The sequence below is a fragment of the Sminthopsis crassicaudata genome, chromosome 1 (genome assembly GCF_048593235.1).
Source record: "Sminthopsis crassicaudata isolate SCR6 chromosome 1, ASM4859323v1, whole genome shotgun sequence".
Lineage (NCBI taxonomy): Eukaryota > Metazoa > Chordata > Mammalia > Dasyuromorphia > Dasyuridae > Sminthopsis > Sminthopsis crassicaudata.
In genome coordinates, this window is record NC_133617.1 from 168,073,372 (window position 1) to 168,100,274 (window position 26,903).

The 26,903-nt window shown below is 34.2% G+C and overlaps 1 protein-coding gene and 1 long non-coding RNA gene across 3 annotated transcripts in view; one reads left to right on the forward strand and one right to left on the reverse strand.

Moving 5' to 3' along the window:
* The first annotated feature begins 1,325 nt into the window (after window positions 1–1,325).
* DSP (desmoplakin) overlaps window positions 1,326–26,903 on the forward strand; it is a 48,430-nt gene continuing 22,852 nt past the window's right edge. For both annotated transcript variants that reach the window (XM_074271138.1, XM_074271147.1), the window contains exons 1-5: window positions 1,326–2,125; window positions 17,583–17,688; window positions 20,481–20,629; window positions 21,977–22,151; window positions 26,209–26,337. In XM_074271138.1, coding sequence (XP_074127239.1) covers window positions 1,800–2,125; window positions 17,583–17,688; window positions 20,481–20,629; window positions 21,977–22,151; window positions 26,209–26,337 — 885 coding nt within the window. In that variant the 5' untranslated portion in view covers window positions 1,326–1,799. The remainder of the gene's footprint in view (window positions 2,126–17,582; window positions 17,689–20,480; window positions 20,630–21,976; window positions 22,152–26,208; window positions 26,338–26,903) is intronic.
* On the reverse strand, window positions 8,831–11,569 carry LOC141544708 (uncharacterized). Its single transcript, XR_012482764.1, has 2 exons — window positions 10,656–11,569; window positions 8,831–10,610 (listed from the first exon to the last, which is right to left on the reverse strand). It is a non-coding gene; the product is annotated as an uncharacterized LOC141544708 (long non-coding RNA).

Sequence of the window (26,903 nt, forward strand, 5' to 3'; positions counted from 1 at the left end):
TAGTACAATGACTCCTCTGAAGAATTTTTGATGAAAAATCTTATCCATACCCAGAAAAGGAACTGATTGTATATGAATATAGATTGAAGCATTCTATCTCTTTTTTTAAATTTAATTTTTCTTGAGGGTTTTTATTTTTATTTGGGTGGGAAATTTATGTTTTCTTTTACAACTTGATTTGGAAATGTTTTGCATAACTTTACATATGGTTTCTTAATTGTGAGTAGGGAGAGGGGAGAGAACCCAGAACTCAAAATTTTAAAAAACAAATGTAAAAAAATGTTGTTTTATATGTAACTGAAGAAAAAAAAATAAAATACAAGAATAAATGGGCTTGGAAATAGACAGCTTTGGATGGAGAATTATTGGTTGCACCATATACTATTTCAAAACTTGAAAATTTAAAAAAATTCCTCTCTAAAATTGATGCCTTTCTCCACTCTCCAAATTAAGCTTCATCTTGAAATTAATATTGTATGTACTTGTCTATTTTATAGTAGGTAAATTCCTGGAGGGCACAGACAACTTTGGTTTTGTTTTTCTATTTCCATCTTCCAGTCCAGTGCGTAGGAAATGTAGAATTAAATTATTGATAACTTTCCTGAAGGATAAAAGCTGTATTGCACTGTGTTCTTAGCGCAATTTATTGGGGAAAGAAAAGTTTGGGTATCTTGTCAAAAGGGCATTTTGTTGCCCAAACTGATTGACTTCTCCAGGAACTGGTGTCTGTCTTTCTAAAACAATAAAGGAATACACACATTAAGGCAGCTACCAAGATAATTCGAGCATAAGACACCCCTCTTCCCCCAATTGTATAAATACTTTTTGATTTGGCTTTCTCGCGTTTTGGAAACCCTCGGTAGATAATCCAAAGTCGCGATATTCGGTTTACCGGGAGAAGAGATGCCCAGAAAGTGCGCTGTTCCTCCTTTTCTCCCACCCCTTTAACCTACCCCAAGCAAAAAGCATACAATTCTTCCGATTCTTGGCTTCAGTCTTACCTCCAAGAATCCCCAGCTCAAAGGGCGGAGCTACTTGGGCTGGGCTCAGGTGCAGCGAGGAACGGAAGGAGCTAAGCCAGGTCTGGCTAGTAGGCTGGGCGGGCCCGGGAGAAACGGTGGGAAGGGATCTGGACAGTCTTTGCGTCCGTGAGATCGCCGGGAGCAGGGGGAGGAGCTGGGAGAAGACGGGCCAGAGTTCTGGGTAGGTGGGGGAGGCGCGGCTCGGCTGCTCCACCACGCCTGGGTGTGTTTATTAAAAAAAAAAAAAAAAAAAAAAAAAGACCGACGTAGAAGAAAAAGAAACCAGCCAGGTGTGGCTTCTTCGCCTTTCCTGTGCCAGCGGGGAGGAGACTAACCCTCCACCACCGACCAACACCAACACCAACACCCAACGCGTACCCAGTTTCTCTGCTCCAGCCACCATCCCAGAGCAACAGCTTTTCCTCCTCTCTGGAAGCCAGCCCTCTCTACCATCACCACTGGGCGCTGCACCTTTCCCAAGCTCTACCTCTACCCCGGCCCGGCCCCTCCGTGGGGTTTTCTTCTTGGTTCCCTTTTGTTCTTTCTTCCTTACTTCAGCCCCGCAGTGTTGTCCAACTCTGCCCCAGAGGGGCAGAAAGGAGAGAAAACCGGACCCAAAAGAGCATCTGTGCGCGCTCCGGCGGGGGTCTTGGGGAACTGAGGGTTTTTTTTTGTTTTTTTTTTTTTAATTGTTAAGCTCCTTTGGTTACTTTCTCGCCAGCACAACTTTTGCTTATGCCTCAGTCCTAAAATCGCTATATTGATTTTTTGGCCAAGATGAGTTGCAACGGAGGATCCCATCCGAGGATCAACACCCTGGGTCGGATGACCCGTGCTGAATCCGGCCCGGACCTACGCTGTGAGATGACCTATGGAGGAGGAGGCTTCGGAGGTGGCGGTGGCGGGGTCTGCGGCGTCGGTGGCGGCGGCGGGGGCGGTGTCTGCGGCGTCGGTGGCGGAGGCGGTGTCTGCGGCGTCAGTGGAGGTGGCGGTGTCTGCGGGGTCGGTGGCAGCGGTGGCGGCGTTTGCAGCGGGGGCTCCAACAACAAGATGTATCACATGCGGAGGTGTGCCGCGGCTGACCAGAACTCCGATGGCTATTGGTGGGTAACCGCAGGGCTACACTCCGGCCCTTCCCGTGGCTCTCAGGGGGCTGGTAACGAGGGTTTCTGTGGGCTTAGATACCTGTACCTAGAGAGGATCGGACATTTCCGCTTTTCCCAACCTAAGAACTAGTTACCCAAGGGGCAAAAGTCATTACACTTCAAAAGAGCCTTGATTTCTTTCTTGTGGGTACTTTCCCCAAAGACCGACTCTCGATCATTTCCATATCTTAAGGGACGGATTTAAATGCCCTAATTTTAAAATATCAACTTCCTTCTATACATTAAAAAAAAAAAAAAAAGGAAATTAATTAAGAGGAGACCTAAAGAAGTAAAGCAGGGTTCACTTTTCCTGTAGGAAGCCAGCGGAGTTTCTGTTCCCTGCTAGAGTGACTTGTGGGAATGGTGTGTGGGAGGCGAATGTATGGGTTTCACCTACAAATTTAGAGGAGACTAGTTTGGTTGGGATTCCTTTGCTTTTGCTCAGACACAGTGGGTGTTTAAAATTAAGAGGTACCACTACGGGGACACGATCTGGGAATCAGTCTTTTATTGTGGTTTTAAAGAAGGAAGCTAGGGGGATGGGGACTGGGGAACAGCTATCATTCATCCAGTCTACCCCCGTACTTGCGGTCTATAGTGGGGGGGAGGGGAAAGGAGGAGAGAGGGGAGGGACCTGGTGGAAAAATGTGGTTTTGCCTCTGGGTTGTGTTTGAAGACGAGGTAGTCGGTTTCCTTTTTTGTCTTTGTTTCCCCATGTACCTAGTTCGGTACCTGGCACTTAGTAGGCATTATTAAATGATTGTTAATTAATTGGTTTGTTGGGAAAGCTAGATATTAATGTTAAAATCATACCGTCCTCCCCTAAAATAAGCACAAATTTTAAAAATCACGAAAGGAAAAGAGTTTTCATGGATCCCCTGCCCCCACCCCTTCAGTTTTAGTGTTTGGATTTGGGGAATGGTAACCGGTTGCTAATCTGTCTGGTGCCTAGTCTCAATATTTAGTTTCATTATTCTCAGGGAAAGCCCGAAGTAGCCCCCCAGAGCGCCCATAGGCCAGGGTTTCACCACCCCTATTTTCCTGCAGAGCCAGAGTAGGAGACAGCTACTGACGAGCCTCTTCCTCGCCTATCTGCTGGGAATCCCTTCGTGTCAACCCCATACTCTCCCTCCCTCAGCCTCTGCCCCGGCTTGTCCAAAGAGCTTCTTCTTTTCCCAACCCCCCGAATAGTTCTGGAGTTATTTTCATCTCTTCTCCTGCCAGAAGGAGATGAAATGGAACTCATTCACAAGTTCGGAGATATGCAGCTGTGTTCAAATTAGAGGGCCTCGAACCCGTAAGGGAAACCCTGAAGTCACCTGCACCTCTCCCCCTGGCCTAAGCCTCCAGATGTTGCTCAGCTCTGCTCTCCGAGGCTAGTTGCCCTGTGTGTGTTGATAGTTGATGCTCCAACACCCAAGGAAAGTGAATTTATATTCCCTTTTTCAATGTTGGTGAATCATAAGGAAAGACGGAAATGCTTTAAATTGGTGAATAGGGTGCCTTTTGTTTGGTGCCTTGGGGATCCTTATCTTCCAAGAAGGGTTTCCGGGTAGTAGAGCTTCCCTAGCGATTGCGGAGAATTATTGTGATGGCTGTAAAAGGCAATGGATGAGCCCTTTCCATCTACCTTCCCTGTTGTTAACTCTTGGAATGGCGTCTGGTGACTCTGAGAGGGCCACTTCCAGGACCGGAGAGCCACGAAGAAGTCGGATTGTATGTGAAGAAAAGTTCATATAATGTGATTTTCGTGATCGGATTTCTCATGTGTTTCTTGGAGTGCGGAACTTATAGTGTCTTCTGTATTTTGTCAGTTTCTTCGATTTATTAGCTTGAATCATTTCTTTCTTTCCCCTCCTGTGCCTTAGGAAAAGGAGGATCTGGGGGTGACTTGCACCTTGTAGTTAGCATTATGGCTTTAGGCTGGGGTGGAGCTGAACCAATCTGAAAAACATCTAGATTTTTGGTTTGAAAGTAGTTTTTAAATTGTCTGGATTATTAAAACTCTTAAACTACTTTCCTCTCGGTCTAATTTCTTTTCAAAGTAATTTGTTTGTTCTAGATATTTTTGTGGTTGCCTCAAGACTGTCAATCATCTTAAAGCTATTCTTGTCTGAACGAAATCAGCTGGAGGTTTTGTCAAAGAAAAAGAAGCCAAGCAACCGAGAATTGTAGATAGTATAATGTTGACTATATAATAATAATTTAAAAAAAAGAAATTTTGACCACTTTTAAAAGTCTTGCTCTTGCTCCTCCCCCAATTTTCCCTTCATGTTAACTATATTCAAGATATACATTCTTTTTCTTTATGGATGAATTTGTATTAAGTCAAAATTTATATAGAGGTCCTTGAAAGTCTTTCAATAGAAGCAAAGTATTTGGCAAAGTTTTATTTCTTGAAAGGCAGTGAATGTTTTAATTTGCTGCTTTAGAGCTAAAGCCCAAAAAATGCTTCTTTAAAAAGAAAAAATAATTAGTCATCTAAATACAATATTTTGTCTTAGGGTACTAAAAATTTTGTAAAAAAGGGGCTGATTATTTATGTGTAAAATTCTTAATAATGATTAATAGCCTTTAGTTACTGAAAAAATGTATGGAAGATAAACTCATATTTTTTAAATCCCTAAAATGATTTATTTTCTTTTTTTTTCCTATCTTCTACTTGTGAATTCCTGGAGAAAACCAACTTATATAAACAGATAACCTAATTTTCATAAAACATTGTTATTTTACTCATTGACATTGATTTTTCTTTCTAAAAAAGTGATACTTGTGGTGCTTGGTTTGATGTCATTTGGTTCAATATGCATACAATCACAGGCTTTATTTGACATGCATTAGCTTGCTCTCATTCTTTTAGATTATGTAATATAATTTTCTTAGATCTGTTTCAACATGAATTTCTGAGAGTACAGTGGTGATGGAAAATAAGAACAAATAATAACAAAAACAATAATAATGATAATTTTTAACTTTTTATGTATAAAAATTTTACTCAGGACCTACTGTCATAAAAGTGAATATAGGCATTCACTTTTTTTTCTAGCAGTGGCAATGGATTAGTACAGATTCAACCTTTTATCTGTAAACAATGGCTTGCAAATTTGAGAAAGCTCATTAAAAGAGAAACTGTGGTCTAAGTCCTTGGGTAAATGTAAAGTTAACTCATGTAAATGGGAGTGGACCTTAGTGTTGGACCTAAGTAAATCCTTTAGAAAAAATTCCCTCTTTCCTCCCAAAATAGTAAATAATAATTTGGAGTTAGGTGATCTAAATAGAGTTCTGAGTCTTACCTTGCAAAAGAGTTATTTTCTTTTGAACAAACTATATTCTCTCTTCCCTTGGAAGATTGTGAATTAAATGCTTTGCAAATCATAAAACAGTAAATAAACATAAACTATTGTTTTTCTTAGGGCGTTTTCTGAGTATTCTTTGACACAAAATGTTACTCTAAAAAACTATATATGCAATAGTTCACATACGTGGCTCATGCATGTATAAACCACTTAAAAACTCAAGGGCTGAATCTGTTAAACAGGCCATTATTAAAAGAAACATACTACAAGTTGTATAACTGAATTAGTGACTTTCAAAATAATGGGTAGCTTGACCCCTTTTCCCCAATTTGGTTAGTGTAGAAGCAACTGAAATACACCTTTCTTTCCATAATTAGTATAAAATAATTGCATTTTACCTTCATTTAGTTTTCTAATATTTATCAGGTGTGTGTGTGTGTGTGTGTGTGTGTGTGTGTGTGTGTGTGTGTGTGTGTCGTGTGTGTGTGTGTGACAGCTGGGGTTATGTAACTTGCCCAGAGTCACATAGCTAGTAAGTGTTAAGGGTCTGAGGTCATAATTGAATGCAGGTCCTCCTGACTCCAGAGCTGGTGAGCTTTCCACTGTACTATGCTGCACCCTGTCTATTAGATTTTAAGAGAGTATTCTTTAAAAAAAATTTTTTTTAAATGACAGCATATTTAAGTAACATCCTTTTACTTCTTTGGGTTGAATGGACGCTATGTGAACTACATATAATCATTTCTCTGCATCATGGTTTGACAGTGCTTTACTATAGTGCTTAGTAAATCTTCATTTAACAAAAATTGGACTACACCTAGAAAATTCTACTTTGAATTCCATTTAAAATTGTGTTGTTTGAATATTTTATTCCATTGAATCAGAATTAACATTATTTTCATTAAAAGAAATCATAACTGTGCAATGCATTTTTATTAAACAAAAGCAAGTTAATAAAGTAGATAGCAGGGCTAGGGGCAACTAGGTGACTAGTTGACTATACACTTTAGCTGTGTGACCCTGGACAAGTCACTTAACCCAATTGCCCTTGCAAAGCAAAACAAACCAGCAAAAGTACCCCCCCCCAAAAAAAACCAAACAACAAAAAAAAAGTAAAGTGAAGAGATACTATCTAGACTAGACTGAAAGCCCAATCACATCTCTCCTGATGGATTTGCCAAAAGATTAAAAGCAGAACAAAGGAGACTAGAGTTAATGATTGTTTTGCCCTGTGTAGCTCTTTGATATTGCTTCTTTTAATTCCCTTGGTTTCAAAATCCTAAAGTATGTAAACTGTACTAAATGTTCCCTTTTAATATTAAAAATTAATTTTCTCTTTCTTAGCATGTTATTGGCTTGGTGTATATATATATGCATGTGTGTGTATGTATGTCATTTCAGCTTATTTATAAAGCCTATAAGCATAAAATATTAGAACCAGAAGTGGTGATATAGATCATCCAGGTCGAACCTTCTAATTAAAATAAATTTTTAAAAAAAGAAACTGAAGTACAGAATGGTTAAGTTACTAAAGTTTAGTCACCTAGCTAGCGGAATCATAGGATACTAGATCCAGAACTAGAAGCAACCTTAGAGGTCATCTAGTTCAACTCTCTCATTTTTATAGATGAGGAAACCCAACCCAGAAAGAGTTAAAGAGATTTGTTTGCCTAAGATTACTCAGGTAGTGGCAGAATCTGGATTCAAATTCAGGGCCTATAACTCCAAGTTATTAACTCTTGTGTTAGCCTGTCTAGCTCTAGATCTTCCTATAGGCAGTCTCTTGAGTGCATAATTAAATGGTATAAATGAAGTCGTAAAACCGTAATCAGGAGAAACTGAAGAATTTTAATGCTCTAACTCCTGAACTACAAATACACAAGCAGTTTGATTTCATCTGTGGATTCTCCATCACTGATGCAGAGAGAAACAAACCCCTCTATGTTTTCCTAGATGGTGTAATGAGTTGCTGTGGTCAAAACTATGTACCAACCCTTTCATGGTGAACATGTACCAATTAGGTGATTACTAAATTGAAGCTCAAAATATATTTTAAAAGATCAGACCGGTTGTTGGTTTTGTTGTTGTTGTTTTGAAAATAATGTGTTATCTAATATTAGTTTTATCTCCTATTTACCTATCTTCCTCTGACTATATTTTTTATTAAATATTTGATTTTTTGAAAAATCCATTTTATTCATTTATTCAGTTATCTTCTTCTACAGCATCTACTTCTCTGGTCTATTTGACAGAAATGCAATTTGGTTTAATATGGTGTTATTCAAACATAATAAATTATGGGCTAATTCTATCAAATGAGTTCCACCAATGGCTTTCCCCTAAAAATGTACATATTCTAATTGTTGCTTAGATTATTTAAATGTCTTGGGAAGAAAAGGAAGAAGAAGGGAAAAAAAGATGAAGAAGAAAAATTACTGATGCCTCAGTGCCAAAATGCTGAGTTTTCAGGGTGGGGTTAAGGAGGGACTGGGTGTGACTTTAGGTTTCCACCTCCCCAAAGTGGTAAGCTAACCAGTTTTTCCAGACTAGGAGGTTCTAGAAGGAATGTCTTTATAAGAGTTTGACGTTTGGTTCTAAACTAGCCACTGCTGGATAGTAACATATTAACTGTTCTTTCCATTTCTCCTTTTCTTTCACCAGTAATTGGGGAAAGGGCCCCTAGTGGTCTTAGGGTTTAAAAACAGCAGTAATTGCAGCTCAACTCAGTGAGCAAAATATTTTTATTTAAACTTTAAAACTAGAGATGAAGATTTGTTAACAAGCAACTCAATAAAACAAACACTTCTAATATTCAGATAATTGATCACTTATTTCTTGGAATAGTCAGTAAAATACCTATAGTTAATGAATGAAACACATCTTATATCCTGTCATAATTTTAGGTCTTAAGAACTTAGAGAGTTCTTTATAATCTGATTCCAGTTCTCCTTTCTAGGTGTGTTGTTCTCTCCTTCACAGAGTCTGAGTTCTAGCCAAACTGTTTCTCCAGTTCCAAGACTTGACATTTCATCTTCCATCTTTGTGCTTTTGTAAAGCTATTCCCAAATGTGTAGAATGAATTCTTGTCTTCTAATTCATAGAAACCCTTCTGCCTCCTAAAGCCTGTCCTGATTCCTCCAGTAGCTAGTGCCCACCCTCATCCCACCAATCAATTTTTTTATTTCTTTTTTTTTTTATATTTATCTTTTTTTCTCCAATAAAAACGTTACTTTCTTAACAGGCTGAAAGACTAAAGTTGTATTTTCAAGTGTTTGGTTCTTGAGCATAAAATCCTTTCTTTTAAAAAAATTAATAAGCATTTATATTTTCTTCTATATCCTTACATACCCCCAAAATGAAAGGAAAACCAAATCTCTATAATGAGTATTCAGTAAGGCAAAACAAAATGCTACATTGACTATATCCAGAAATGTATGTCTCATTCTGCATATTTAGCCTATCATCTCTCTCTGTCAGGAACTGAGTAGAATTCTTCATCATTGGTCCTCTGGGATCATGACTGGTCATTATGTTGATCAGAATTCTTAAATCCTACATAATTCCTAATAATTTACTTGGCACTTTGTACAGTGTCTTACATATTCAATAAATATTTATTGGATCAAGTAATCAATAGCACCTGAAAAAAATTAGCTTATGTATAATTGCATAAGAAGGACTAGTGAAAAAGGTAAATGTTTGAAAGCAATTTAGGTTCATGCAACAAAAGAAGTGATCAGAAATAGAAAACCTTATTTCACTTGTGTTGAAGTTGATAGGCTCTAGCAAATAATAATAGATAAAAATAAAGAAAACTCAATTTTCAGAGTATTCTCTTTTCTTGTTCTTGAAACCTTATCTAAATCCAGACAGAGAATTTATCTCTTTCATTATCTGAGTAAATTCGGTGCTTGTAAATATTCTTGAGAGCCAGTTTAGCAAAGGCAATGGAAAACTGGTCTCAAAGCTAAGAAGATCTGGGATTAAGTTTCAGATCTGACACAATAATTATGTGATCCTGGACAAGTTACCTTAACTTTTTAGTTTTGTAGGCAGATCTCTAAGGTTATAAATTGCGGAGAAGATATGGACTCCAATTGGTATGGAGAGTTTCCTCATCTGAAAATTGCTTGAACCATTGATATCACAGGCTTAGTTCCCATTCCTTGGTATTCTTAGAAAACACCTGAAACTTCCAAATGACAGGTATTTACTTGCTGTGGAACCTTCCTAATGTTTTCATTTAGGATGGCCTTAAAATCACATATTAGGATGACACTCAAAGCAAAACAGCCAAATCAAAGTGTCAAAAACATGTCAAGTGTAAGCATATCTTTGTAGGGCTAATTATTGTAATCAATCCTCTTCTTCAATTACCTGCTGCCCCTAAACCAAGATAAAATATCAAGTTCCAAACCATCATCAAATGGGGATTTATTCTTAGTGGAAGGATATATTTTTCGAACTTTTCATTTTTTAAAATGATAGGACTTTAGAAAGAGAATCAGATGAGGAAAGTGCTTGTGAAAATTGCTTTGAACTTTATAATTAAACAAATATATTTTATTGGTTCTATTTTCCAAGAAATTTATCTATAGTGCCTTATGTGCTATACATTGTGATTATATCAATGAATATTTATCAAATGCATCTAACTTGTGGGCACTGTACCAGGCACTCTATATGTAAAGAGATATGAGATCAGGTTATCTGTATTCATGGGATTTATGATAATTTGAGGCATAAAACTTATAGATAAAAGAGTAGTAATTGGAACAGACCAGAAATATCCACTTAACAGATGAAAGATCCAGTTTTATGTTTAACTATTATCTAAAATGCTGTATGTTCCTCTTTAAAACAATGATGTTTAATACCTCAAGTTGCTTTCTAAGACTTGTTCTGGCTGTGTTGATAAAACAGCAAACTCATACTTGGACCATGGTTTTAGTGTTTGGTAGCCAGAATCCATGCCAGACACCTAACAAATATTATCTGTTTGATCCTCACAACAATCATAAGAGGTAGGTGTTATTATTATCCCAATTATCTCAAACTGAGCCAGACAGATTAAATGACTTGTTCAAGGTCACACAGCTATTAAGTAGCAGAATTTAAATTTGAACTCAGATCTATCCACCCCAGGGCTAATTTTTAAATTACTTAAATTAAATGTACTAATTTTAAATTACTTAAATTAAATGTACTAATTTTTAAATTAACTTAATGTGCAGCTATTACTAAAATAAAAATAAAATAAATGTTTTATTTAAAAATAGGATTTAAAGCTTTAAGGAATCTTCCATACACACCATCAAATTCAACTTTACAGATGAAGAAATTGAGAAGTTAAGATACTTATAGAAATACTGGGCTTTGGACTCCAAATCAGGAGTCTACTATTTCCACTACAGCCTATTGTAGTTGCCAACATGTGAATTTTATTTTCTTAAACATAAGGATGATGCATTTAAAGGGAATAAAATCAAAAAAGTACAAACTTCTGAAGCAATTCAGAATCAGTGCTTCTGAAGTACTGGACAACCATATTCATGTTATTCATTGTAGTAAGAGGAAAAAGTACAATCATGGAACTTTGTTCAAACAAGTTTGAAGTGAACTCTTTTTAAAAAACACATATAGGCTACTTGAAGTGTGAATCATTCATTTTTGTGAGCCTGGGGATAAAATAGAATTGAATTTTTAAAAGAACATTTTTTTCCCAAAGGGGAAAATGTTATTTTCTTTAGAATAGCTATTTAATGTAATTTTTTTAAAAAAAAAGTAATTAACATAATTAATGAATTATTTTTCTTTTGATGCTAGGAAATAGTATTCTTTAGTGGAAAAATCTTTGCAAATGGACTCAGAGAATCTAAGTCAAAATTCCAGTTTTACTGTGGTCCTATAATCTAATGTGCAACTTCTTGTTTCAAAATACAAAACAATAATGGATTTTAGATTTGTTTCTTCAATAGAACAGATTGAAAATTTTATTTTATTACCTTTGTGGAATTTTCATCAATGTTCATTTTATCATTGCACAAAATTTAGTTTTAACACTTATTTACATACATAATAAAGAAAAGGAAAAAAAATTCAAAAGGTATTAGTACAACATTTGTGTGCTATGTAGTTTTGTTTCTGGAAAGCTTTGGGCACGGAGAAGGCATCAAATAGAATTTTTTGCATCCATAAAAAATAACAGCATAGAAACTCTAGACATAACTTCTAAGACTGTGAATTCCAATTGGGTAGATTTTTGTGGTAGTCATTTTGTTTTACAGAGTAAAAATAAAGACTTTTTAAGAGAGGGAAGGGATTATTTAAAGGTTATTTAGTCTAATATCTTTTTTCTACAGTTGAGATTTGAGCTGAGAGAGGTAAAGTCACTTGCTTATGGTCATTTAATAATTTATTACCGCCTGGGGTCTGAAACACAAGTGTCCTATCACATAGAGATTATGCTATTCTTTGTAGCATCAGTTTATGTAGGTGCTAAAAATTCTAATGCTCCATGGCTTCTTGATTCTAAGAAGCCATGTGTGTATGTATGTAAATGCATAAAAGGTTGATTGTTTTCTCCAAAGTTTGAAGCTTTTGGTGCCCTTTCTCAAAATCCCTCTTCTGTATTCTTGATTTAGTGTATGGGCTCCAAATTGTATATCTGGTTCCTTTTCTTACCTTGGGTTTGGGTTTCCTTTTCTCTATGCCATTCTTGGTATGCAGCCCAAACTTGGTATCCTTTAAGATAAATAAGTAATGCAGTTACCTTTTCTTTTTTGCAATAGAACCATTCCTGAAAAAAGTGAATATAACTGGAATTTTTATAAATATGATCATATTTTTTTGTGGACTTAGCATTACATTTTCAGCAAGTCCTCTCATACTTCAGCTTTAGGTTTAATAACAATTTAGGTTACTTTCCCCTTCTTCCTACCTCCCTCTTCTACAGATAATCCCTTAAACAAGAAAATTAACAAGGTGACCAAACTGAAGAAAACACAGTTAAATGTGCTGAAGAAAGGTTAGGGTTACTCATTATTTGAAGGAGATGTTTTTAACTTGTTTAATATTAGAGATCTTTGGCAGTCTCATGAAACCTATGAGAATAATGTTAAAAACATTAAATTAATTAAATAGTATAACACACAAAATAAAATATATAGGATTGCAAAGAAAACAAATTATTTTGAAATATAGTTGTCAAAATATATTGTATACATATAACTATATCATCTAAAATATATCTGTATCTAGGTTAAAAATTTCTGCTTTAAAAACTTTTTTTTCAATTCTGAATAATTAGGTACTAATATGGTTGTTAAACAAATTTATAAATTCATGGGGGACTAGGGATACAGCATATTGTGTCTGGAATAGGGTAATATAGAGTCACAAACAAATCTTTTGCTACTATAAGCATTTTTTTTTAAATATAGAAGTCATTACAACAATTCTAAAAACACTGAGAATAGTTTTGTATGTAATAGGTATACAATTTGTTTTTAGGGGGAGTAAACATTTATATAGTGCCTATTATGTACAAGGTACTGGGCTGAACACTTTTTACTAAGATTATCTCATTTGATCCTCATAATAACCTGGTAGGTAGGTGCTATTATCATCTCCATTTTACAGAAAGCACACAGGGGAAATGACTTGCCCAGGATAACACAGCTAGTAAGTATCTGAGCCCAAATTAGAACTCAGATTGATCCCAGGGTTAGTATTTTATTCATTGTACATCAGTTGCCTTTATTTGATCACTAATTTTTTTTCCCACTCTTCTTGCTTGGTTTATTGTTCTAACAATGTATTCCCACATAGCTTGAGTTTCTAAAAAAAAAAACAAACCCTCCCTTTTTTTTTTTTTTTTAAGCAAAAAAGAGTATTATCTAAATATATAAATTTTTTTTATTGGTGCATAAACATTATTATTAGACAACTAGGTGGCTTAGTGGATAAAGGAGTCAGGAATTCCACAAATATTTACTAGCTGTGACCCTGGGAAAATAACAACTCTGCCTTATTCCACTGCAGAAGGAAATTGCAAATCAATCCATTATCTTTCCCAAAAAACCTCCTGGACCTTGTGAGCTAAGAGGTCACAAAGAGGCAGACACAACTGAACAACAGCAACATACATTATTATATTCAGAGATAATTCTTTTTAGAATTCTTCCTGAGCACTTTAAGGATTGTTGGATTCTGGAACTTTAGGTATAAAGATTGATAGAACTGTTTTTGTTTTCCTGTTTTAAAAAATTTTTATATCAAGCTTTATGAAGAGGCTTGGTCTACAGCAACAAAGTAAAAAAAAAAAAAAAAAAAAAAAGTTTGAAATAAGAATATGCTAATAAGTTAAACAGGACTTTCTTATACCCCCCCATTCTTAAAATAGTCACCTGAAAGAATACATCAGCCAGTAATACTGTGATTACTATTTTTTCTCTCCTTAATGTACCTAACTACCTGACTTTTCATCAGGTATATAGAAATTGTATAGTTCGAGAATTTTTCTCTTGATAAATCGGAGAATATTAAGACGCAGAGAGATTTTAAAGGTCACTTTTGTTCAATCCTTTTTTTTTTTTACAAATGGGAAAACAGAGAACTGTTTCTTTTGCTTTTTCATTTCCTTTTTCCTTTTTTCCCCTCACAGAAAGAGATGGGATTGTGATAGAAAAAAGGAAAGGGCAACAAAAGAAAAAAGAAAGTCATTGAGATAGTTTTAAAAAATTTAGAAAGACCAGAAAGAAGCACAAACAAGATAGCTTTGAAGGCTACAAGTTGAATTTATCACATACTTTAAAAGAAAAACAAGTTGTGCATAATACAGATCTGCAGTTTCATGTATAATCTTTTTTTTTTTTTTTCCTGTTTGTGTTAATGAAGATGCCGATTTTATTTGGTGTTTGTTGTTTCATAATAAAATTGAAAAATGAAAAAGATAACAGAGGCCCAGGACAAAGTTGGTTAACATTTTTCCAAGGTTATTAGTAGTGGAGATAACAAGAAAAGCTAGCTTATGCTGTCCACTATCCTATCTATGCTGCTGCAAATACTTTTAGTTCTTTCAGTCTGGTGCTTTACCAGTATTTGCACCTGGGTGAGGTAATCCTCTCATATTTTTCTTTGAATATTTTCTCAGTAGTAAAGTATTTTTGATCTACTAAGAGACCCTGAATTTTTCAGTCTATGAAAGTCCTGTTTTATTTCTCAACATGGTACAGTGGACAGAACTGTGATCTGGATTTGGAGGATTGATGGAAGTACTTGGAAAACAATTTAGATTTAGACATTGGTTGGAAGCTCCCTGAGAGGATTTTTTGACCTTTGTATCCTTAGTCACTAGTCAGAGTCTAAGATAGAGGAGATGCCTCATAAATGCTTATTGATTGAAGCTATCTTATTTGGATGAGTCACTTAGCCTCTCTTTCAACCATGATTGATTATATGGTTAGAAATAGCAACTCTGGTATAATTCATTAAAAAGTAAAGTATTTAGAAATAAAAAGATTTCTAAAAGTATTTCTAGAAAATATCATTATTCCTCCCCAGTTAGTAATAGATCAACAAGCATTTATTAACTACTTTGTGCCAGACACTATACTGGTCAGTAATGATTCAAATATAAAAAGTGAGACAATTCTTGAATTCAAGAGACTCTTATTCTGCTAAGGAAATTAAGCAAATATTCCTTGACTGGTGAAATTACACAAATCCTTCTGGATTCTTTCTATACTAAGACAAGCTTCAACAGTATTCTTTATCTCTGTAAGAACTAAAAAGATTTTTACAAGAATGGTCTGTTTTATTATAAAGCATTATGATTCATACATCATTTGGAATTTTGTACAAGTTGAGACAGCAAATGCAGACTTAGTAGCTCTAAGCAGTGATAATTTTTTTTTTTTTCCAGGCAGTATATATAACTAAGAACACAGGAGAATGACTGCATTGATTAAAAAGGATAATATAAAATCCAGTAGGAAAATAGAACAAATGTATTTGCAATTGAATAACGTGGAACAATTTGTTATTGTTGTTGTTTTTGGTGGTTCTTAGGGGTGCTCGAGATAACTGGTGTGATTGTAAAAAAATTTTTTTACAAATTTATCAGAAATTGCAGTTAGATGCATATCTTTAGGACTAGTTAACACTATATTATAATGAAATAATTTTATATTTTTCATTTTTAATAGCTTATGTTTTCTTTAGAAAATAGAACTAAGCTAAACAGTCTATTCATTATTTGTGAAGTATGATCTAAAAAAGCGTGCTGAACTTAGAATTAGGAAAACCTGGATTCGCATTTGATTTCAATGTTTCCATGGGTAAGCCACTTTTGCTTTCTAGACTTCAGATATAATAGGGCTAGTAATACCTATCTCATAGGATTGTTGTGAGGCTCACATGAGATAATGTATGTAAAATATTTTGCAAATTTTAAAGTGATATTGAAATTTCAGCTATTAGTTCCCTGACCATTCTCCTATATGGCATTTCACTAATAGCAGTTTTTTTTTTTTTTTGTAATTTTTGGTTTTTGTTGGTGGACAGATGATCATGAGCTCACTTTGAGATATGTCTAGTTTTGCCATTTTAGAAGTACTTTCATTCCTAGCTGCTGTTCTTTGTCCTTTGTTCAGAATGGTAATGTCATGACTTGTAAGTGAATTGTATTTAAATGAAACAGGGTGGTGTAAAGTCACCAGCTTCATTCTCTGTTCCAGTCATATGGGTCCAGATATATTAATAGGATGACCAGAGATGGCCCCATTTTGGGATAGATATTCAACAAAGGAATATCCCACTTTTTCACTTTTGTTAATAGACCAAGACTTGATTCCATCTTTTGTACTTTTTTTCTCTATTGCTCTCTCTCTAAAAGTATAATAGGGATTTATTCAGGGAATTACTCAAATTTCCCCCTTCTAATTTCATATTTATCCTCTGCAAGTTTTAGCTGGAAGGGTAGAAAAGAAAATTCTCATCTACCTCTCTGCATACTACTCAAATTCCTATTAACCCATTCTCACAATGAACTCCACCAGGGCAATAATTTATTTTTTATTTTTTAGGAATGCAATAAGTTTAGCTCAGTAAACAAAGTTAACGCTACCTCTGAAATAAAAAGAAATGCCCTGTACTTAGTAGAAGAAGAAAGAACTATTAGGCACACATTACTATTCTACCTTTTTCTGGCTTTGACTTTTTATTTTCAAATCCAGGGTATTTTGTATGTTGGCTTAGCCTGTTGGAGAGGCAGACTTCCAGGGAGAGGACAAAAACTGGTGATGAAAAAAAATCTGTCTTGTGTCTTTATATTCCCTTTGTGATTTCTGTAAAAGGGTTGGAATTGGGAATGAGGGAGAGGCCAAGTATAAAGGAGGATGAAGAGAAATAGCTGCTACTGTTCATATACTATTAATTTATGCATCACTAATAATATGGGATGTTTGTCATATTCATTTTGAGCCCTTGTTGAGTATGCTTTGCATTATTCTTACATTAAATTGTAGCATGATGTTTTTATTTTAACAATTTTAAAAGTAAATACTAAAAAAAAAGTAAATACTGTACATTATAGTTTTAGTTATGTGATGGAAAAAAGAAGGCTCTTGTGAATAGTAGTATATTTTATTAAAAGTTATAGTTTGTAGTATTATTAATACAAAAGTGTTTGGTTGGGTGTTCCCTTAAAGGCGTTCCTTTAAAGAAAGATATTTACCTTGTGTTAATTTTGGAAGAATATTTTATAACTTTTCTACATTAAGGACAAATTTCCAGTACTTTTCCTTATGCCCTTCCCAATTAAAAATTTTTTTACTATCATTTTTACTTCTTCCATTGTTGAGTGAAAACACTCATCAGCCAGATTTTTCTTCAATTCTTCTTGTCCCTAAATTTATCATTGCTTAATCTGTTCCTGTAATAAGATATATGATGTTGTGGATTCAGCATTATAATTCATTACAGGAAAAAGTGGATATCTAATGTCAAGAACTGCTGTATTATGTGGGAATGTGTTATATAATTTATAATAATTTTGTGGCAATTTTTCTTTAATGCAATCATTTCTTTCTTTCCTTTTAAAAAAATTGCTCCACCAGTCAAACTGGTGGCACAATTTGCAGGCACCAGAACCAGAACACAATCCAAGAGCTTCTACAGAACTGTGCTGACAACTTGATGAGGGCTGAGCTCATCGTTCAACCTGTGAGTTTTCTTTATCTTTACCAAAGCTCTCAGAGGAACTTTTATTACCGTGACTCATTAGACACTGCCTACCTCTGTTAAGAGTTTTCTTTTTCAGCAGACCTCTTTCAGATGACCTCATAAAGGAAAACTAACCTTTTATAAACAGACTGAAGTAGAATTTGTATCTTCTTATTTATTTAAGTTTTTGTGTTATCTCATTAAACTAAATATGGCAAAGTCTAATATATTGTCTAACAAATATTAGATCTGTCTTAGTTCACAGAATTTTAGAGCTGGAAAGGACTTTAAATTAAATATATACTTAATTTAGAGAATATTTTGATATTCTGGTTCATTAGCTTCTCTTATTTATTTTAAAATTTCTTCATACTTCCATTATTTCCCACTAATATATATGGAAATAGGTCTGGGAAAATCATAGAGGAAAGAGAGTACATTCATTTATCATATAAAATCCCAGAATAAGAAGGAAGCAACAATAGGTAGATAAAGCCATTTTTGTGGGCAAAGTGTTGAGCAAAACAGTATCATTCTTTCATATAAACAAAAAAACATTTACACAAAATTGTGCTTAACAAATCCCCAAATGTCCTGTCTTTTCAAAAAGACATTTTAGCATCTATCCTAAATTTTTTTTTTTTTTTTTCATTTTTAGCCTGTTATTCAGGACCAGGTAAATGTCTCTGAATTCAGAAATTTCAGTTAAGAATTCTTTACTATTTCTGGTTCATATTAAATCCTTAAAAAGTACATTTTTTAGACATCAATCTGGTTAATTAAATATTTAAGTAATTCACAAAACATTTCATTTTTATTATTTCAGCTTTAGTTTTGTTCATAAAAATATTTGGGTTCTCTTTGATATGCAGCATATCAATTCCATTGTTTGTTTTGATTTGTCTTTTAATTAGTGCCTCTGGTGTGATAGTTTGAAATATAATACTATGACATCAAAGTTTGCCCCCTGAATGTTATCCTTTAGAAGGAGGAAATGTCCTTGGGATGGTTTAATAATGAACACACAGCATAGCTTTGAAAATTCTTTACAACCACCGTGACTATTACTGTTGTATTACATGTGTGGTACCAAATATATACCTTCCATCTTGCCATTTGCGTTTTTAAAAAAATATGTCTTAATGGAAGAATCATAAGTAGCTGTAGTTACTATATATATATTTAAAGTTTAAGTTTGGGGTAAAGATGTAAAATTAGGGCTTCATTCAAACAAAGCAAAAAAGAGAAGAATTCAGAATCTGAATTGTACTCTTTCCATGTTTCCAGCTATATATAGACATAAGCTCATCTTTCTTTAATAGTAAAAAAAAAAAAAAAAAAAATTGGTGTGCAATCAAACTTAAGTCTTCTTGGGTGCCACCAGTGATATTTACTTAGTCTTTAGGGGAAATCAATCATATGTTCTTTGTGGCTATTCTCTTTGACATTTATGGACTTCAAGAATTTAATTTTCCTTCTCTTCCCAAATCTATCATTGGGATATGTCCAAAACATACAAATTAAAACAAGGAAGAAAATAATTCCAAAATAAGATCATTCATGGCACTGAAATGGCATATCTGTCTGCCCTTTTGACTAAGGACAGAAACAACTTTCTGTTTAAGAAATAAAATAGCTGGTATAGGTGGCACTATTGCATAATTTCTTTTTTTTAGGAAAACTTGTGGGTATGATTAAAGTGCTGCATGACTTCTTGGTGGGAGGAGTCATTCAAAACAACGAACGATTCGAGTATCAAAATAAAATTGTGCTAATCTGTTTAATAATCTCCATTGGTTTTGTGTTATATAAACAGTGAAGCAAGCACACTAGAATATTGGTATCAATAAATGTGATTTATTGGCATTTAAAAAAAAAGAGAGAGGAAGGCATGATTTTGTCTGCTAGAGTCTGTCAGTAATGCCAATTATCAATGCAATAGAAAGAATTTAGGATTTGAGGTATGAGGCTCTGGGTTCAAATGCTGATGTGACCACTAAACTAGCTACATGACCTTGAACAAGTAATCCACCTTTTTAAGCTTAATTTTTCTTCCCTTTTGAATGCTAAAATTGGACTAATTGAGTTCTAGGATTACTAAGTAAGAATAAATGAATAAATCTTGTGGTGAAGTCAGCAACCATAGTTACAAGGAAGCTTACATGTTGTCTTCACTCCATTGCATTTCTCATTCAGTATTATTGTTTTTTAATCATTTTCAGTAATGTCCAGCTCTTTGTGACCTCTTTTGGGGTTCTCTTGACAAAAACACTGGACTGGTTTGCCATTTTCCTCTTCAGCTTATTTTACCAATGAAGAAACTGAGGTTAAGTAACTTATCTAGGGTCACACAGCTTAATTTATCAGATAAGTTTTCGTGATTTCAGGTCTGGTACTCTACCCACTGCACCACCTAGTTACCCCACCTCATTCAGTGGGAGATGCTAAGGAATGACAGATGGGTCTTTATCTCCTTGACATACAGGAGAAACATAGGTCATAAGTAGCTTTTGAAAAACTAGTGAAACTTCAAGCAACTGTCTAAAAGTAACTGGCTCATAAGTTTGTAAAGTGTAAAATTGGGATTGTTCCCCTTACCCCTCCCACCTATCAAATCACTAAGATTATTTTCTTTTAACAATTTGGTGCAGTTAGCTAGGGAAAATGTGGCATTTGACAATACACAGAAAAAAAAAAAAAACAAATTAAGTAGTGCTATCTGCTTGAATTAGCATACATGAAGTTTCCTTTTGGGAAGTTTTATATCAATTATGTATATCTTTTTTTCTCAGGAGCTGAAATATGGAGATGGTATACAACTGGGTCGGAGTAGAGAACTGGATGAATGTTTTGCTCAGGCCAATGACCAAATGGAAATCACTGACAGCCTAATCAGAGAGATGCGGCAAATGGGGCAACCCTGTGATGCCTATCAGAAAAGGTATTGCAAATGTTGAGCATTCACAAGAAGGCCTAGACCCCTTTATTTAAAAAAAAATTCTAGCAAATTCATTTATATTGTTAATCTTCCCATTGCACATGTTTTCAGTTAGCTTCTTTTAAGGAAGCTAAAATCTACTGTATACAACTATTCTGCCTAAAAGAAGTAATTTGCATAATGTGTAAAGTATTTGTGTAAAGTAATAATGTGTAATGTGTAATACAATCTACTTTGGATATCTTTAATCATCATTTGAACTTTCTCTAACATAGATATAGAATTTTGGGTGGAGTTGTAAAGCAACCCTACAGTGAAATGAAAATGACTTCTCCAAAAGGGATAAACATTTAATATTAATTCAGGTGCCAATGGTAAAGTCTGGTTTTTAGATTTGAAAAGTAACAATAGTTCACTTTTTTTTGGTTTATTTTTTAATTAAGAAAACATATAAACGTTTATTCAGAAGATAGTGAATGGTGCTGACTCTGTACTTGGTTTCTTATTTTTTAAAAAAATCTTTATTGGTATATTTGTTTTTATATCACCTTCATTTCAAAATATATCATCCTTTCTGCTATTTACACAGCAAAGGATTTTTAAAAAGAGAGAAAAGGGGAAAAATCAAGTTCTAAAAAACTCTTTTTTATATTGTCAGAGCCTACAGTGTTTCATATTTCTAATCCTTCTACTCTTCAACGAAGGGATGGAAGTGCATTTTTTCATCTCTTCCTTGTGGTCAAGTTTGATCATTGGTTAAATGACATTCAGTTTTATTTTTCCTCCCTCCATTTATATTGTTGTAATTGTGTATGTCATTTTCCTGTCTCTGCTTTCTTTATATTAGTTTATATAAGTCTTCCTATGCTTCTTTGTATTCCTCATTTATCTTTTCTTACAGTACAGTTACATCCCATTACATTCATTTACTATAATTTATATATATTTTTTTACATTGCCTAGTTTATAGGCATATACTTTGTTTTTCATTCTTTTCTCTTGACTTATTGAGAATGAGGTTTACAAAATGAGACTCTTCTATTTGAAAAAATCATCTCAGTGATTTATAGATTGACTTTGTGTTTCATGAAAAAAATGACCAAAGAATGAGTTGATATTAAAGAGAGAAGTTTTACCAGATTGGCCAATCCATGATGTTGTTTCATGCTCTAATAATTATCTTGAGGGTTAGTTTTGTTGTATTTTGTTTGACCAAGGTTAAATTCAGGTATTCTTGATGTGGGTAAATACATCCATGCATTGCTAATTTGTGCTTTCCCAACTTTTTAAGTCAAAAAAGCCTCTGGAACATTTTCCTGACTTTCCATAATTATTTTCTTTTCCTTTTAGACTACTTCAGCTTCAGGAGCAAATGCGTGCCCTTTATAAAGCTATCAGTGCTCCTCGAGTAAGAAAGGCCAGTTCCAGAGGTGGTGGAGGATACACTTGTCAGAGTGGCTCTGGATGGGATGAATTTACCAAGCGCCTCACCAGTGATTGTTTGGGATGGATGAGACAACAAAGAGTAAGTGTTTTTTTCCTGAAGGAAACAAATATAAGTTTACTTTGTAAATCACAAAGCAGGGACCTTGGATAGTACTCTTTTTTTGGCAAGTGAGATTGACTAGTTTCAGGCATTCATTATAGTGAATACTGAGATCATATAATACAGTCAAGATTACATACTGAAACAGGGATTTTTGGTGTTTATCTTTTGTACTATTCCTTTTGTATGCCATTTAAAAGTGAATTTAATCCACTTCTTTAAGAAGAATATAGCTCTGTATCATTCCTCCCCCCTCCCCCTCTAAACATACATCAGAAATGTTAGATTAAATCATAGGAGGTTTTTATGTATACAGAGTCTCAGTCTTGGACACTCCTGTAGAAATGATCTTGTTTGGCTATTGATATTGAAGAAGAGTAAACTTAAAAATCTTCTCTGGTCTAATCTCTTAAGTCCTGCTTTCCATTTGTTTTTATTTACCATTGACTCAATGCCATTTGTGGAAATTAATGATAACTTTTTGTAATATAATGTTAAACTCTTTATTAAGTCTAGATTTTATAGCTTATGAATAAAGGTGGGGAATTGTTTTAAAAACTTTGCTACTTAAATATACCTACTATCGGTCTACATGTGTGTGTGGAGAATTAGTATACAATTGTCCATTAACATAATGTTAATTATTTTATTATCATACTTAATGCATATTTAACTACTACTGCTTCTAAGAGACAAAAAAAAAGTCATAGAAATATGTCCACTGATGTCTTAAAGTATTTATTTTTTAAAAAGTTTGTCTTCCTTAATTTCTGTGATAAGTATAGCTTTGATTTTTAAACGATGGCAAAGGATTGTTTAGAACAAACTGGATGAGCTCAGCCTGCATTAAAACCAGATATTCCAGTTTAAGCTTGTTGTTGATTACCTTATATTTATGATATAACATTGTCTTTTCATGCAGCCATTGGGTCATATGAGTAGGAGTAAAGAAAAATGATGAAAATTAAAATACATTCTGACCCTTTCCCTAGACTTAAAAGTTTCTATAAAATACGAGTTTTTGATCCTAATTAGTATTTGTTATTTTGAACTTCCATTGCTTTCATAACTATCATGAACCAGTTGCCATAATGGAGTTGGGAATTTTTTTCTTGGAAATCTAGTATTAATGAATTGTAATTCTCAGAAATGGGCATATATCTCAGAATGATGGTGGAAGGAGGGAGATTGAACATTTACAAATGTAATTGGCCTACAACTGGAAGAGGGTTTTGTTATTAATCAGTGTATGACAGATTTACAAGAAATAGTATGGTATAGGGAGTAGAAAGCTGGCCTCTTGAATCATGAGGATCTGAGTTCAACTCTGCATAATAACTGTATGACCCTAGGCAAGCCACTTAACTACTCTATGCTTTATATAATTCTTTAAGACAATACAATTCAGAGAAGGTGTTGACCTGCATAGGTAGAGGGCATTACCTCAACTAAGGTGACCCAGACCAATGAAGTCATAGAGCCAGTCTGTTCCTGTCACATATCAAATTTAACAAATGTTAACCTGAAACTAGGATAGTGGATAGAATTCTGGTTCCAAGTCAGGAAGACTTATTTTCATGAGCTCAAATTTGGTCCCAGACACTAACTAGCTATGTGACAGGTAAATCACTTAACCCTGTTTGTCTTAGTTTCCTAATCTGTAAAATTAGCATGAGAAAGAAATGGCAGATTTTTCAGTTCTTTGCCAAGAAAACCTGAGAGGGGCTTATGAAGGATCAGACATGATTAAACAATACAACCTGCAACTATTTAAAAATGTTCTATGGGATACTCTCTTAGTTTTTTATCTAGCAAGTCTTTTCCCACTGAATACACAATTTTTTTTTTCTTAGCATCTACAACATGCATGGCACAATGTTTTATATTGTGAGGATTACAAAGAAATAAAAGAAGAAACATACATATGAAAAATTAAATGACTTGGTAATAATCAGTTGTTAGATGACTGTTATGGGCAGCAAATACTATAGGAATTCAGAAGAGGGAGACTTAGATAATGACACATAGATGGAGGGAGGGGAGATTGAGTAATTGCAAATGTAATCGGTATACTTCTAGAAAAGAGTTTTGTTACTAATCAGTGTCACAAATAAATAGTGATAAAGGAGTTTGTCATGATGGCTATGACTCTGGGCTTGAAGCATTGAGTCATTTATAGACTACAGCAGCAATTTTAATGTTTTGATTACAGTTTTAGGTCATAATCCCTGTAAAATAGGTAGTTATATTTTTCTTAATCCATGGGCAGCTTTATGACTGTAGATGAGAAAATGAGCTTAAAAACTTATAAAAATTTGGTTTTCTATAATTATGCTTGGCCCACTTCTTTAGCTTTTACTTAGCAATAGCTCCTTTATAAGCTGTCTAATTTAAGCTTATAGAAACACCCTTGCAGCAAAAGTCCACTATTTTAAAATCTGGAGAAACTTGTATTAGCAAATGTTTGTTCTCTGAAAGTGGCTAATGTCACAAGGGTTATCAGTAGACACTTAATGAGCCTGTCATTCCCAGAATAACTATTCAGACTGTTCTCTTCTCCAAGGGAAAGTTATCTTATCATTTGCTTGGTGGTTTGCCCTAACATTCTCTCTTACTCTGTACCTCCTTGCTTATCCCTTCCCAAGCACACAACCCTGTTATTCTGCATTTCAGTCCCTAGAGACTAAGTTGCTGTGTTCAGTTTAAAAGCTTTCTTTCTCTAACAGCACAGTCCCTGGGAGAGCATACATGGTTTCTCCACTATACTAAACTTTTTGTTTTATTTGTTTTGTCTTTCCTTATTTGGAATTCCTCTGATGGAAACTTAGATTCCATGCTGCTGGCTTAAAGGTTGGCAATTATTGAGAATTGAACTTGGAATGCTGCCACTGCCTGACCATTTTGGTGTATTGCACAATTAGTCTCTATAAATTCTAGCTAATTGAGAAAGGGTCAAAGTTCTTTGTAATGTTTAGATTGTAGGACTTTGTGAAATGGCTCCACTTTTTGAAAACTTGCCAGGTCTATTTGAGCACAGGTGTGGCTTAGCAAAGTGAATATGGCAGCTGTTGTTGCTAAGTACTGAAAACAGCTCTCAGCTGTGAAAAGGTTTGCATAGAAAATGAGTAACAGTGACTTGACAGTTTGCAAATAATGCATATGATTGTACCCACACATATTCATATTTTACATATATATATATATATATAATTTGACATGTTCACACATTCTATATACATAAAAATATTTGTGCATGTATATATTCACATTACATTCAATTATACATGTTATCTTATATCATGATTTATAATATACATTATATGCACAGACTGCTAGGGTAGAGTCCTGGACCCGGAATCAGAAAGACTCATGTTCTTGAATTTAAACTTGGCTTTAGTAGATATCTGATAGCTGTGTGATTGTGGACAATTCACTTAACCCTCTTTACCTCAATTTCACATCTGTAAAATGAGCTGAAGAAGGAAATGGCAAACCATTTTAGTATCTTTGCTAAGAAAACTCCAGATGAGTCATGAAGAATCATACATGACTAAAAATGACTAAACACAGATTTATATATATGATAGGAGAAAGGGTTTGAAAAAAAAACAACAACTAAAATCCTATATATCTATAATATCTGAACCAGTGATAGTCTAAAAGATTTTAATAAAAAACAAACAAAAAAAACTATAAATTTTCTTCCTTGGAGGCAGTTTCTTGAATGATCTCTCTGCGCAATTCCTAGAGGTTAAGGCCAAGTTTGCCCTAAATCCTAGGGAGCCCCTCAGTAGCTATGGAAAATTCTTGGAATATTTGAATATATTAATTTTAGAAATAATGTTACAATCTAAAGTATCTGTCTCCAAAAATGAAAAAAAGATGTATCTCATTTTATTTAAAGTTTTTGTAATTTTTCTTTCTCTGTTACTATAACACACCCCTCCTTGTATTTTGAGACTTTGTATAGTAGGGAAAATGTGCCTTTCATTTAAGGAGCTGAGATGAAGAAACATATTCTTCTTTTCTTTCCTAGGCTGAGATGGATTTAGTGCAATGGGGTGTCGATTTAGCATCTGTGGAACAACATATCAGTAGTCACAGAGTCCTTCACAATGCCATCGGAGACTATCGGTGGCAGCTGGATAAAATTAAGGCTGATCTGGTACCTTTTACATGCTTTTTAAAAAATATGTGTTTATTGGGAGGGTAGGTAATTTTTCTTAACTCTAAGAAGTCTTGTAAATAATATCAGCTTATGATTATTACCAGTCCTAAATTTGTGGTATATTTGTATAATCTCATTTCATGCATGAGGAAATGGAATTATTATCACATGACACAAATGGCACTTAAATTGGAATTTTAGAAAATGTCACAAACGTAGGTTACCTTTTGTTGTGTTTGGGCAAATAATTCACTGTTTTATGAGTAGAGAAACACTTTGGAAATGAAATACATACAGTGAGCATAATATATTGCTTCTGCTTCTTTGGTGAATTATTTACTTAGTAGTATTTATATTGAACTGTCTCTTTTCCCAACTCCTTTCTGTTATGCACTGAAAAGTAGGAGAGATTAATTAGATAAAAGGGAATTAAAGCAAATTATATTTATCTGATTCCATATAATAATAAATAATAAAGGATCAGCTTTAAAAAAAAGTCTAACTTTCCTGTTTATTATTTTATTCTCTATTTTCTTTCCTTACTTTCTTAAAGTAAGAGGTTA